Source organism: Argentina anserina, chromosome 5 (assembly GCF_933775445.1).
Source record: "Argentina anserina chromosome 5, drPotAnse1.1, whole genome shotgun sequence".
In the NCBI taxonomy this organism is placed as follows: Eukaryota; Viridiplantae; Streptophyta; class Magnoliopsida; order Rosales; family Rosaceae; genus Argentina; species Argentina anserina.
This window is the reverse complement of record NC_065876.1, coordinates 25,754,584-25,767,422: the sequence shown is the minus strand read 5'-3', so window position 1 is coordinate 25,767,422 and position 12,839 is coordinate 25,754,584. Positions and strand designations below refer to the sequence as shown.

The window sequence follows — 12,839 nt, the reverse complement described above, 5'->3', positions numbered from 1 at the left end:
TATCTAAACTAAAGAACTACCGCCAACCAGTCGGCCACAATCTGATAAAACCTAGATCAATCTCATTTTCTATTTTTACCCTAGCACTTGTTAAACTAACATAATAAATATAGAAATTTATATGGAACATCTCATTTCCACAATCCCATAAGAATATAGAAACACATAACTTAACGAAATTCAACTACATGTTTAAGTACCATTAGTTCTTACAAGCAAAAATCATGGCAGATCAACATAAAATGTGGCAATTAATGGTACTTAAACATGTATTTGAATTTCGTTAAGTTATGTGTTTCTATATTCTTATGAGATTGTAGAAATGAGATGTTCCATATAAATTTATATATTTATTCTGTTAGTTTAACAAGTGCTAGGGTAAAAATAGAAAATGAGATTGATCTAGGTTTTATCAGATTGTGGTCGACTGGTTGGCGGTAGTTCTTTAGTTTAGATAAGAGACAAATTAAGGAGTAGGGAGGGAAAATTGGCGCTAAAATTGGAATTGTTGGGTGTATTTCTCAAGGTAAAGGGCGGGAAAAACATTGCTCCTCTAAGCTGTGGTTAATTTTGTCTTTTAACCTTCTTTGTGGGCCTCACGTACTTGCCATGTCACCAAGATGACGGAGAAGTTAAAAAAAACTGACGGAAGTACTTCAATGATAGCAATACTAGAGTCTGAGTATCACATTGGTACGATTAAGAGTTGATGTATCACATTAGTATGTACACCAGAGTTGAGGGACTGTTGGATAACAATACTAGAGTCTGGGTATCACATTGGTACGATTAATAGTTGAGGTATCACATTGGTAGGTACACCAGAATTGAGAGACTGTTGGTGAAAAAAACTCTAGATCCGATTACTAAAACTCTGTAAACAAGACTCTATTTTCTGATAGGGATTGGGGAGAAGACACATTCTGAATGAAACTAAAGGCGATTAAAACTGTGTGCTAAAATTATTGGAAACGACGTCTCTTATATACCACTTGCTTACCAGAACTTCTGGTTAAGGATGGAAATGCATGCATGTCCAGTTGTGTCCACATTTTGACATCGAGAAACGTTGCTGCAATTTTGGACCCTACTTGAGGATCAATTTCAAGTCTTAGCTACTGGTTTAGTTCCATCGTCTTCATCTTCTTATAACTTGTTGGCTTCTGTTGACAGTTTCAGATGAGTTGAGTACCTCCGTGCAAGTTGCAGCTTAATTGATTACTTGTGACTTTGTGAGTTGTGAGTTTGTGACTAATGACTTGTGTGAGACATTTGCGTCGTCTTTTTCAGAGGACCCAAGACCCTAAAGCATCTTTTTTTACCGGAGAGTAAATTGCGCCGATTTACCCTATCAAAAGATACTTAGTTAACTAATCGATCAGAATTACTAATGCTGTGCTCAAATTACAAATTAGCTAGGGTAAGTAATAAGGGGGATACTCATATGAATACCGTTCAGTATTCATAAAATGTTAACGTTCATAGATTATTGGATGATTTAGATCGATTGCTAAGAGCTGAACCTGGATGAATATGAATATCGAAAAATTTACACAAAATTTATGACTTCAACACATTAAAAAACCACAAGATAGAAAATATGTTGTTGTGTTTCTTCATTTTTTATTATCACACGTTTAAATGTTTCAGGCAAAACATCGATCATCCGAATACCCTACAAAACCTGCAGACAAAAGTCTCATCAAACAAATAACCCCATCTCAAATAATTCATAAGAAGGAAAGATAGGCACATCATACCAAGATGCCGTCACCTAATAAACACATTATTGGTGCGTTATGTATATCATGATCACGATAAAGACATTGCTCAATTGTAGCAAAAATAACTAGCTCAGTTAAAGTCGGTCCAAGTTGGCTGGTAAGAATATTTCCAGTTTTCGAAAGCAATTTAAACGTAAAGATTGCTTCACTCTAGCTAGCTAGGAAGCCCTAGACTCTACCTTACTCTGATTCTGGAGAAAGAAGAGCCGTAATGTAAAAAGAATTATCAATATGGTTAAAGTGACTATCATATCAGTAACAGAATCACTGGCCTTTAATCCTTTCGTAACAAAGAAAAAAGCAACAGTAAATTTATGTGCTGCATCCAATCCATATCACTGTAAACAAAGGCATTTAACAGCAATTCCCTCAAACTCCAACTTCTTTTCGAAAGAGATCACCAAATTCCCTAGGACCTCTAGTTGCTCGAGTTCATGTAAAAGTAACCCGTTCAAAGTGCAAAGAGGTAAAGGGTAATTTGGTGAATAAATTAGCTGAGGCGATGCGACTCGATTCATTTTAACTTAACTAAAAGCAAATCATCAAATTTCATAACTTCATATAGAGCTTTAAGTTAGAAATTGCGTGTATAGAGTAAAAAAACGAATGTTGGTTCGTCTAAGATAAATATAATTTTTGTATCGAAAAAAGATAAAAATAATTTTAATTTTATAAGAACTGTCGGAGACGTAGAGATGCTCTAAGAAGTAGCATGACAATATATAAAAGATAATTTAAAAGAACATAACGAAATAATTTGATCTAACAAAATTTACCTTATAAAAGATGGAGAGTGTAGTTCATGGAATTAACTTGTTGATCGCAACATCCGCATATGGACGCAAGATTACAAATGAAATTCAAAGTTTTTTGTGCAGTGTCAAGGACCCGCAACATTCAATCGTTGCCTAATATGAATCGTTGCTTTGTTGTTCATAGTGTCGTAATATTTGAAGTTACCTGCAACTCTGCAAGTTGATATTCTCTCCAAAATGGCATTGCAAGTTGCAAGCTCAAAAGTTCTGCATGACTGTTTTGGTTACTACCTGGATGCCTTGAACATGAAGCAGTAAAAAGGTGGGGGAATTTTGAGGTGGCTTTGGTCAGAAAAGTAGAACATACTATTTTTGACAGTTTCTCCTTCATTCCTTTCATACGCAAGTGCAAGTTTTACCCAATCCGGAAAAGTAAGGGGGCATCGCATTTTTAACTTCATCCCACTTCCGGCTTTGATTCTTCATCTTGTATTTGAAACAAGTAAAATGAGAGTAGTTTCTTCTTAGTTTTATAGATTGCGACCGCTTCTTCTAAACAAACATAGAATCGCAATTGTCAACGAATCTTATATTTATAATATAGAAGCGGTCACAATGTAAGAGAAGGTTTTCGAGAGTTGACTATTCGGCTATTGAATCTCTGACTTATGGCCGGAGCCCTAACAAAGGATGACAACCAGCGATGATTGACAGACATTGGTTTTTGGTGACCTATAAGTTATTGTTAGGCAGATTTAGTTACTTAGGCGAGTTCAAACAGGCGACCTCAACTTCCGAACCCACAAGATTAGGTTTTGTAAATCATGGCTGTTGGTTAACTGTTTATCCACCATGCCAAAAATGTCAAAAAAGAAACTTCTTTGGTTGCTTGTTACTTGTTAGCTAGTGGTGCTTGGACTATCCAAACATAGCAGAGCTTCATTTCGAGTCAATAAAACCATAAAATTGTGGAGGCTTTCTTCAGACGACATAAAAATTCAATTGTGGACTTTCCAATACACAACCACTACACAGAACAATTCAATAATTCAAAAGTAAGACGAACAATATTCAATGCATAATATCCAAAACCGCCAAAAGAGAACAGAAAGCAATGGTCTCCATAGATATCTCAGAACTAGATCCAGTGTTTTCAAACATTCAGTTCATCATTCACGAAATGGCACAACAAATGAAGCACCATTGCATCATATACGAGCAACGTATGAATTCGCGACAGTAACGTATCTTACCCACCGATATGGATTATAAGTTCCAGACTTCTTTGCTATCTGCAAGTACTTTACCTGCACCACACAAATATTTATCTCAGTACTTTCATAGGGAGATGGAGATAAAAAAACACAGTAATGCTTTAAATCTTCAGAAATCAACATAAACAAAGTATCCATTCAATATGTCCATGCCACCATAGATAACACATATTTATTTATTTCTTTATTATTTTGGAAAAAAAGTTACTATTCGGAAATTGCGGATAACGTTGCTAACGAAATCATTCATTACATGAAGATCTTATCCCACGGAATCCTTAAATAATAACACAGTTACAAAAATCTCATTAGCAAAGAAAAACCCAATAATGGACAACTCATATGCTAGACTACTATTTCAGGTTGCCATAGTTTAGATGGAGTAGAAATGCGGGTTGGGAACTTGGAATTAGGATATAAGATCTCAACCCCTATACCGACCATATTCATTTATTACACGCAGATCTTATCCTACGGAATCCTTCAAAAAATAACTCCTATGACTTGGAATTAGGATATACGATCTCGACTCCTATACCGACCTTATTCATTCAGGTCCAAAGTATGAAATGTTAGAGGAAGTGTTATTCTACCCAACCTAGGTGTGTAAATGGTTTAACGTCATTTATAATTCATGACCTAGTGCTCGGTTGTATAGCACTTTAATCATGACGGGCTGGCATCTGGACTCAACTCATACTTTTTCCATCCAACAGGACATACATAGAAACAGCATAACACAAAAGGATTTAACAGGATCCACCCTAACCAAAAAAATTCAAACGTACAAAGACTGAATTTGATCATACAAATGTTTACTGCATGTTTTGAAAAGTCAAGTATCAAAATGATGACAATGGCTTACCTGAAGTCTTGAAGAGTTATACATGGGTATTGTGAACGTCATGCTCACCGGACCAGCTTCTTTTGTGATATTTCCTGAATTTAGCATCAAATCTACCATGAGCATTCACAGGTATTAAACATAAGTGATAACACTAAATTCACAGTAAATCATACCATGAAATTCCTGTGAAAATGTCAACCTGGCACGTAGGGTGTGTTCGGAACCACCAACAATCTGTTGTGCAGCAGTGCATCACTTATCAGTATAATAGATGTACTAATTGGAAATGATTCACAGGTTATTATCTACATTTATCAATTATACAAATAAAACAGATGATGGATGAAAAATTATTGCCTTCTTTAAACCCCATTCAAGTCTCTTATTTGGTTCCTTGAAATCTGTTGTTTGTCCGATTGCTCCTGGCTCCAACTCAAAACTGGCTCTGAAAGAAATCAGAGCAAGTAAATTTGTATTGACCAGTAAAATAAATTAGCAATGTCCGCAAGTTTAACTTGCCGTGCTTATAAATGCATCTCTACAGTCTATACCTTAATCATACCCGGACAGTAAATAGCCCATTTTTTTCAAAATGTTTTGGCTATTACTCCAAGACAGGGCAATATAAACTACTGCATCTTTTTTTAGTTCACCACCAACTGAATTTTTATCAGTTTGACCAAATTTTTTTTATCAGTTGATCTAGATAACCTCTTCCATGTGCAAAAAATCTCAAACAGACCCCCTCCCTGGCAGTACTCCGAATAAATTCATAGGCTTATGAAATTGAACTATAAATGATTCCAAATAACCTGCATTTTTGTTTTTTTATCCCTAAAATAAAATAAAATCATAAAGGGATAGTCAATGATTCCCCGTCATCATGTCTTGGAATGGGAAGATTTTAGTTGTTTAACATTCTCTAAATTACAGTGAGACAATGTATATGGGACTGGATTATTGATGGACATATCTTCAAACCAAGAATAGTGGGTAACAAGCCTCCTAAGACCGAATGCCAGCATTAGACTATCAAGGAAATTTATTAAGAGAAATTTAGCGTGTTATCAATAAACTTGGAGAAACTTCTCATCACCATAGCATAAATACAAGGACTGTAGAATAATAACTAATACTCTGTTGCCATAAATAGCAAGTAATATATTACCTTGTAGTAAATTTTGGTAGTGGCATTTGTACAGAGATGGTGTTTGCGGTAACGTTTGATGGAAACTCAGCATATAGTTTCAGAATCACTTCAGCCTAAATTCAACATTGCAAATTGTTATTCTCAAGCAGAATTTTAAAAAAAATTAATGAAATTGAACATCAGCAGGTCGAAGAGGTTTACATATTCCAAAAAGGCCCACACATAGTACATGAACATACTCAATTTCTTAATTTAAGTCTAGTTCTCTTATAATATATATGTACATATGTTTGTTAAATTCACCATCTAAAAGTAGAACATAGTATACACCTTAAGCGATCCTGCTTCTTCAATCAGAGTGTTGATACGAAAAGGAGGTTTAAACTCCTGAGTCATACGGTAGTTCATGACAGGAAACTCGCCATCTGGAGGTACCTGACATCAGTAGCATGGAACATATATTTAAGTGCTTAATGTATGTAACTAATTATCCACAAACCAAACAAGAATAATTCTCTCGCACTTACCAGAGTAAGAGTTTTGTCTACATCAAAATTATCAAGACGCACAGATTCATGGAAATTACAGTCATCAAGTATCACTGCTCCCGAGCCAAATGAACTCCTATAGTCTGTAATGGAAAGAATAATTTGACAAGAACTAATTTCATTATTTAATAAAGAATAAAGAGCCACTAATTTCATATCATAATGCCACCAAAACTTTATGGCACCACTTGGACAACATAATTTCAGCCAGTCACGTGTTAGAGAAGTACCATATCCTGATGTTCCGCCTCTACCAATGCCGAGGTCCTCATTAAGAGCTAACCTGATTTCTGGATTACCAGTGAGATAGCTCTTCATTTGAATGGTTCCATCAATCTCAGAAGTCAATATGTACCCCTGTATAATGAAAACAGATTATTGATAACAGATCCCATATGTGAAAAATAAGGCATTATAGTATGCCACTTTTTTTTTGTCCTTTTGTATACAAAAAGTTAGGGAGCAAAGTCTTAAGTGTATTAATTAGATTAGTTCATTCTCTACAGGATTTTTAAAAGAAAGACTGATGCAGTGGCACTTGGATGGTCGGTAACCAGTAGAAGCTTGAGGTTAATGCCAGAGGACATAGACCTAAAAGAGGCATTAGTGCCCACAATCTTTAGTAGGGTATTGGTGTTCATTAAATGTTTGGCTCTTAATCGTCAAAAACTAGTGGACATTGTCTGTGTTACAAATCAAAGTTCGGAAATGTTTAACACCTATACTGACCGTAAAAAGTATAAGATAATGATTAATTTATTTTCTTGGTTAGTGAATAATTTCCTAAATTATTAAGAAAAATGAGTACTTTTTAACTTAATGTAGGATATCCACATCAATCTTTCTCTCTGTTCTTTTTTTGTCTCTCCAGTTCTTCATCTTTGAAACTTAAAAGCTTTTGTCTTATCACATGGCTGTCATAATAAAGTCTAAATTTATAATCTGATTTAAATTACATACACTAAAACGCTAGCCCATTCTTCCACAAACTTGCAGTAAGGTAGGATCAAGACTTTTATATCCAGGGATGTACTAATAGAGATAACAAATTTTCCCTATTATAAACCTTTCAGAAAAAAAAAATATATCCATATTACAATTGAATGATCATATAAAATTCAAAACGAAGAGATTATGCACAAAAAGGTAAATTGAAGACACATATACTCACACTAGAGCTGAAAGTAACACTGATTTTCTCGATTATGTCCACAAAAATTTCCTCCCTCTTCCTACCTCCAGGCTCATTAGCAACAACAGATTTTGTGACTGCTGTTCCAGGCATTCTCTTTGTTCCTTGCTGCATCCATAAAATTTGAGGATCAACAACTAAAGTGTTGTCACTCCAAAAAAAATTATAATCTCAACCAGTTCACCATAATTTTGATGATGCAACTAATCAGTAGATGACATCATACCATAAACAGGCCTGTAGATCCAAGAGATGATAAACGTGCGGCATCAATGACAATTGGCTCATTGAATATATAAGACTTCAACAGTTCAGTTGATGTTGTTTGCACAAAGCCAAAATCCTGACAGAAAAAGACCACTCATATGTAAGTCATACATTTCCAAACTCCATACATCAATAATATATCAGATTACTAATAACTTGATTGCAATTCTCAATTGTATCAACCTATCATCAAAACATAGCTTATAACACTATTCATATATAGACCAATTACACTTCCATCTAAGAGAACCAACTGACTTATATCTGCTGAACTTTGGACAGTTCTAATTAAACTATCATTGAGAAGACCAGTCATTTAGATAAAGGTATAGCAACCATCAGTTGCACATGGTAGTTCCAGAACACCTTGAAATAGATAACGATATTCCAGATAAACAGAGGCGCAAAAAAAGAATACAAAGAAAGATCCCGAACGAATGACATATAATAGTAAAGTGCAGAAATTCATATATAGCAAAATATGTAATACCACCAAATACGTTAAAAGGAACTTACTATGACTTCATCAAGCAACTCATAGACGAGCACAAAATTCTTTCTGATAGAATCCTCATTGAGAACTCCAACGTAATCTTTGATGACACGGGCAATTCTCTGTAGAAGCTCCAAGACAATCGATGGCGATACATTAGCTCTGGTAGTTGCGACAAACAAGAGTCCAACGACCTTCACGTGGAAGTAATTGACGCCGTCCACATTCTATCGACCGAGTAGAAATGAAAGCATCACAAAAAGAAATAAAAAAACAGAAGTCAGCACAATAAACCAGATCGACATACACAATCCCACACATTGCGCAACGCACGCTTATCAAAACCTCTAAGACAACAAGCAATGTGACACGGCAGAAGCAAAATAGAACAATTTATCCAATAAACACATCATCAAGTGCAATAAAACCACTCTCTCTAAGTACAAATTTCGGCTCGAAAAGCGTCGAGACAATGTGAAAAGTAACATTCCTCAGTAAGATAATACCTACAAAGACAGGTGGTGCTTCCTCTTGGCCGTCTTCTTTCCAGAACTTGACTTTCCTGAAAAATATCTCAGCACTTCCTTTCGGCACCTCGCCGCGATCTGCAATTCACACAAAGCAATAAGAACAACGCGAATGCGCATTCAAGTCAATCAAAAAGATCACACAATGCATCGAATTCGCAAGAGACCGAAGCTCAAGATCTTGTTGTCTACTTGTACAACGAAATCAATCTAAATGAGTAGAGATCGATAGAACAGTGGATTAGAGGTGAAATGAAATTTATAGAAACGAAAAAGTGATGTGAATCAAGATTTGAGATCGGGAAGGTGAAAATCAAAGAAGGAGAAGAAGAAGAAGAAATGAAATTGAAACAGAGGAGTAGATGGAGAGACTGACAGTCGCGGAAGACGATATTATCGCCACGTTGGGAGAGCACGAAGAACTGCGAGATCATGGCGCTCTCTCTCTCTCTCTCTCTCTCTCTCTCGCTTCTTCTCTTCTCTTCAGTCTGAACTCTTGGTCCTCCTTTAGTCTCTCCTATTTATCTTCTTCTTATAACTCTCTTTTTTTCTTTTTTTCCCATCGGTAGGATATAATAGAAGAGGGGAATAGAAAAACTGTTGGACTTAAATATTTTTTTTCTTAGAAATCTTACGCTTCCTGGAGTGCACCTATTTGAATTAGTTAAAAATAGATAAGCTTGCTCCGTACACCTTTCAAAATTGATATCCTAACTATCACTTTTAGCGAGTTCTAACTATATAAAAATAACTTTATTGTTAGAGATGCCCTAAGGACATATGTTACTCATACAATGTTGGTAGCTAACATTTCTTCAAGAATGTTTGGTCATTACGAGTCTCAACGCTATCAAGATGTTTGTTATTCTCACAAAGAAAAGAATAGATGTTTGTTGAGTTCCTACTTACAAGCGATTTAACATGTTATTGGACCTGGTGGGTCGCCCTCTCCCAAATACATCTTGTTCAGAAAGGAGAAAAAAAAGAAAAAAGGAAATTCATAATGTTTTTTTAAAGAGGATAATGAATTATAACTTGAAATCCCGGAACAACCAGAGTTTACAACATCAAATAATAAAGCTCTAGAAGTCTCCCTAGGAATTTCCTCAATCCAACAAGCCGACGAAGAATGACCTAGATCAGCTAGAGCATCATCAACAAAATTAGCTTCCCTAAAAACATGACGAAAGCTAATGCATATAAATTGGGCAGCTAAGGCTTTAATATCCCTAATAATCACAAGGAGCCTCCAAGGAGGTTGTATAACTCCATTAACTGCATCAATGACCATCTTCGCGTCACCTTCAACATCCACCGAGTGAAAGCCACGTTCCATAGTTACTTTCAAATTGTTTCTTAGCGCCATAGCTTCAGCAATAGGAACCAAGGTGCGTCAGAAAGAAGTGGCAGCTGCATAGATTGGCTGACCGTCTTCACCCCTCAAGATGAATCCTCCAGCGGCTGAATCATTTCTAACTGAACCATCAAACTTTATCTTTAATCTGTTTGTAGGAAGATTTTGCCATTTAATAATGGCCGAGGATGGTTGAGATATAATCCCCCTAGAAATGGAGTTTTCAGTCACAGCTGCAGCGAGGAAATTTGCTGCACTCAAACTGACAACATTAGCATTAGACCTGGTCCCCCTGAAAATCAAATCATTTCTTGCTTTCCAGATGAACCAAGCAACTGTTAGAACCTTTGCAAATAGGTCCTGGTCATAATTTTGGACAAAGAACAGGTTCTCCAGAACCTTAATCAAACCATCAGACCAGTTAATGGCTTGGTTAATACCAGCCAAGTTCCAAACCTATTGAGCAAACCTACACTCACCAAAAAGGTGGTTAGCAGATTCATTATCTTCAATACACATGGGACATGAATTATCATTAAGTAAACCAAATCTTGAGAGTCTATCTCTAGTCTTAAGACGACCCCTGATCAAAAGACAACTAAACAACTTAATTTTTGGTTGGACATCAAGCTTCCACAATTTATTCAAAAGGTTTATATTCTGATGCTTGTTAAGGTTATCATGTTGGATCCAAGTAGCAGATTTAATGGAGTACTTGCCATTAGCAGTAGGTCCCCAAATGACTTCATCCTCTTGCTCACACAAGGGTAAAGGAATAAGAAAATTCATAATGTTTTCTTCATCGAGTCTAATTTGAGGTCACTTTAACATCTAAAGGTGGCGGATTGAAGATTAGGATTGTCGCTTGGTGAGTTATTTCAACAATTTTCGTGGAAGAGCAACCACTCAGTGAGTTGTTCGACTTTTTTGTGTGGAGGAGGTAGACCAATCGTTTGAATACAGTCTATAATGAAGATTAAAGTGTTCGTTTATAAAAAATTTAAAGTGTTTTAAAAAATTGTAATTTCGTGACCAATTATAAACTTATGATATGACCTTGTTCAGGCTAGACCAAAAGGAGCTATGTCATTCTCGGAGTAGAAACCAAAACCCTCCTAGGGATTTACGAAGATGGTGGCGTGCTTGCTTCGTCAAGGCAACACTTGTGGTGTAGTTTAGGCAGTGATGCTCCTCCTCTGGCAGGGCTAGCTCACGGCACCAAGGCTTGGGGTGGTGGCGAACTCTTATTCGTCTTGTCTGGGTTATGGGATTAAGGAGACTCAAAGGGACGGAGGCAGTGTCGTGACGTGGTTTCGTATAGGGTCGAAAGGCCGTGGAGGTAGTGGTGCTCAGGGGTATGCGACAAGTTTGCAAAACCGTTTTGATTGAGTAGGGCAGCGTACCTAGCAGCAACGTCTCAAAGCTTTTAGCAGCAGCGGAGTCGAGTGTCTCTATCGGCTTCACCATGGCCCTCTTACATGTGGGTTTGATCCAATTCTAGGTACCGTGGGGACAAATCCTTTTTTATCCTTAAGTTTTTGGGGTTTTCTCTTTAAATTTAGAGGTAGAGAAGTTATTTGCTTTATTGCTTTTAGTTTTAGACTTTGGTTATGTCCGCTTATTTTGGACACTTTTTTAGTTTTCGAACTTTGGATTGCGTTTTTCGTTTTATTCTACCTAGTGTAGTGTCGGCCTAGGGTGACTTGTTACCCTTTACTTGACCCTTGTAGTTGTATGAGCCTTGAGCTCGCATTGGTTTATGTTAAATGAATTCGTTTCATTCCCGAAAAAAAAAATAGATGACCTTGTTTAAGAAGTTGATTTTTCTTGAGTACCTAAGTGCAGCTAGATGTTTATTAGTTGAGGGAGTAATTCTTTCTATCGGCCCTTATGAGTGTTTTATTCCTTGTACTGTTCATTGAGCATGAATATATTCTGACTTCTTGATTAAAAAAAGTTGATTTTTCTTTAGAGCTTCTATTCATACCTCCTAAAACAGCACTTAGACCTCTCTCTCTTTTCTCAAGTTCATTTTGATTTTTTCAACTCATGTGAAATTACCAAAAGGGAGCTTCTATTCATACCTCCTAAAACATCATTTAGACCTCATTCTTTCCCAAGTTAGTATTGGCTTTTTCAACATATATGAAATTACTAAAATGATATATAAGAGTGAACAAAAAGGAAAAAATATAAGAGAATTCTAAACATACCTATTTTACAATAGCAAATATAAATGAATTTTTCTTTTTTCGTCAATTTTTTATTTATCACGGGAAATCTTCCATTTGGAAATTGGAATAAGATGAGTTATTTAATTACTTTTTTATTGTTAAAAAATTACAAAAAATAATATTATCAATCTTCATATATCAATTAAAAAGCGATATGAGTTTTGATAAACTTCATTTAGGATCTGAGGGAAACAATTGTTCAATTGATGTTTGAATTTTTCGTGTTGATTTTAATATTTGGTGAGTTTCAGATCAATGAATGAAAAAACAACAACAACATTATTAATTAAATTTAGGAGTGAAAGTGAAAATTAATTTGAGATGGATTGTGTAATTATTAAGAATTTTTCGAGTTGTCTATAATAATTGAATATTAGAATTGGAAAAAAATTAATGGATAGTAATTTGATTGAA

The 12,839-nt window shown here is 35.7% G+C and overlaps 1 protein-coding gene across 1 annotated transcript; it reads right to left on the bottom strand.

Moving 5' to 3' along the window:
- Nucleotides 1–3,556: 3,556 nt before the first annotated feature.
- Nucleotides 3,557–9,331, bottom strand: LOC126794074 (AP-4 complex subunit mu). Its single transcript, XM_050520720.1, has 13 exons — nucleotides 9,214–9,331; nucleotides 8,821–8,915; nucleotides 8,334–8,537; nucleotides 7,777–7,893; nucleotides 7,530–7,658; nucleotides 6,589–6,715; nucleotides 6,338–6,441; nucleotides 6,141–6,245; nucleotides 5,829–5,923; nucleotides 5,018–5,105; nucleotides 4,834–4,894; nucleotides 4,679–4,752; nucleotides 3,557–3,846 (listed from the first exon to the last, which is right to left on the bottom strand). Exons 1-13 carry the CDS (start codon nucleotides 9,269–9,271, stop codon nucleotides 3,748–3,750), a joined length of 1,356 nt encoding a protein of 451 aa, XP_050376677.1. The 5' UTR covers nucleotides 9,272–9,331; the 3' UTR covers nucleotides 3,557–3,747.
- Nucleotides 9,332–12,839: the final 3,508 nt, after the last annotated feature.

What these genes read in the sequence shown, in the direction of transcription:
- LOC126794074 (XM_050520720.1), bottom strand. Translation starts at nt 9,271, where the DNA reads ATGATCTCGCAGTTCTTCGTGCTCTCCCAACGTGGCGATAATATCGTC. An exon ending in AGGAAGCACCACCTGTCTTT is followed by an intron (nt 8,538 to 8,820) that starts GTAGGTATTATC and finishes CTCGGTCGATAG; the next exon opens with AATGTGGACGGCGTCAATTA. An exon ending in TTGAATGGGGTTTAAAGAAG is followed by an intron (nt 4,895 to 5,017) that starts GCAATAATTTTT and finishes GCTGCACAACAG; the next exon opens with ATTGTTGGTGGTTCCGAACA.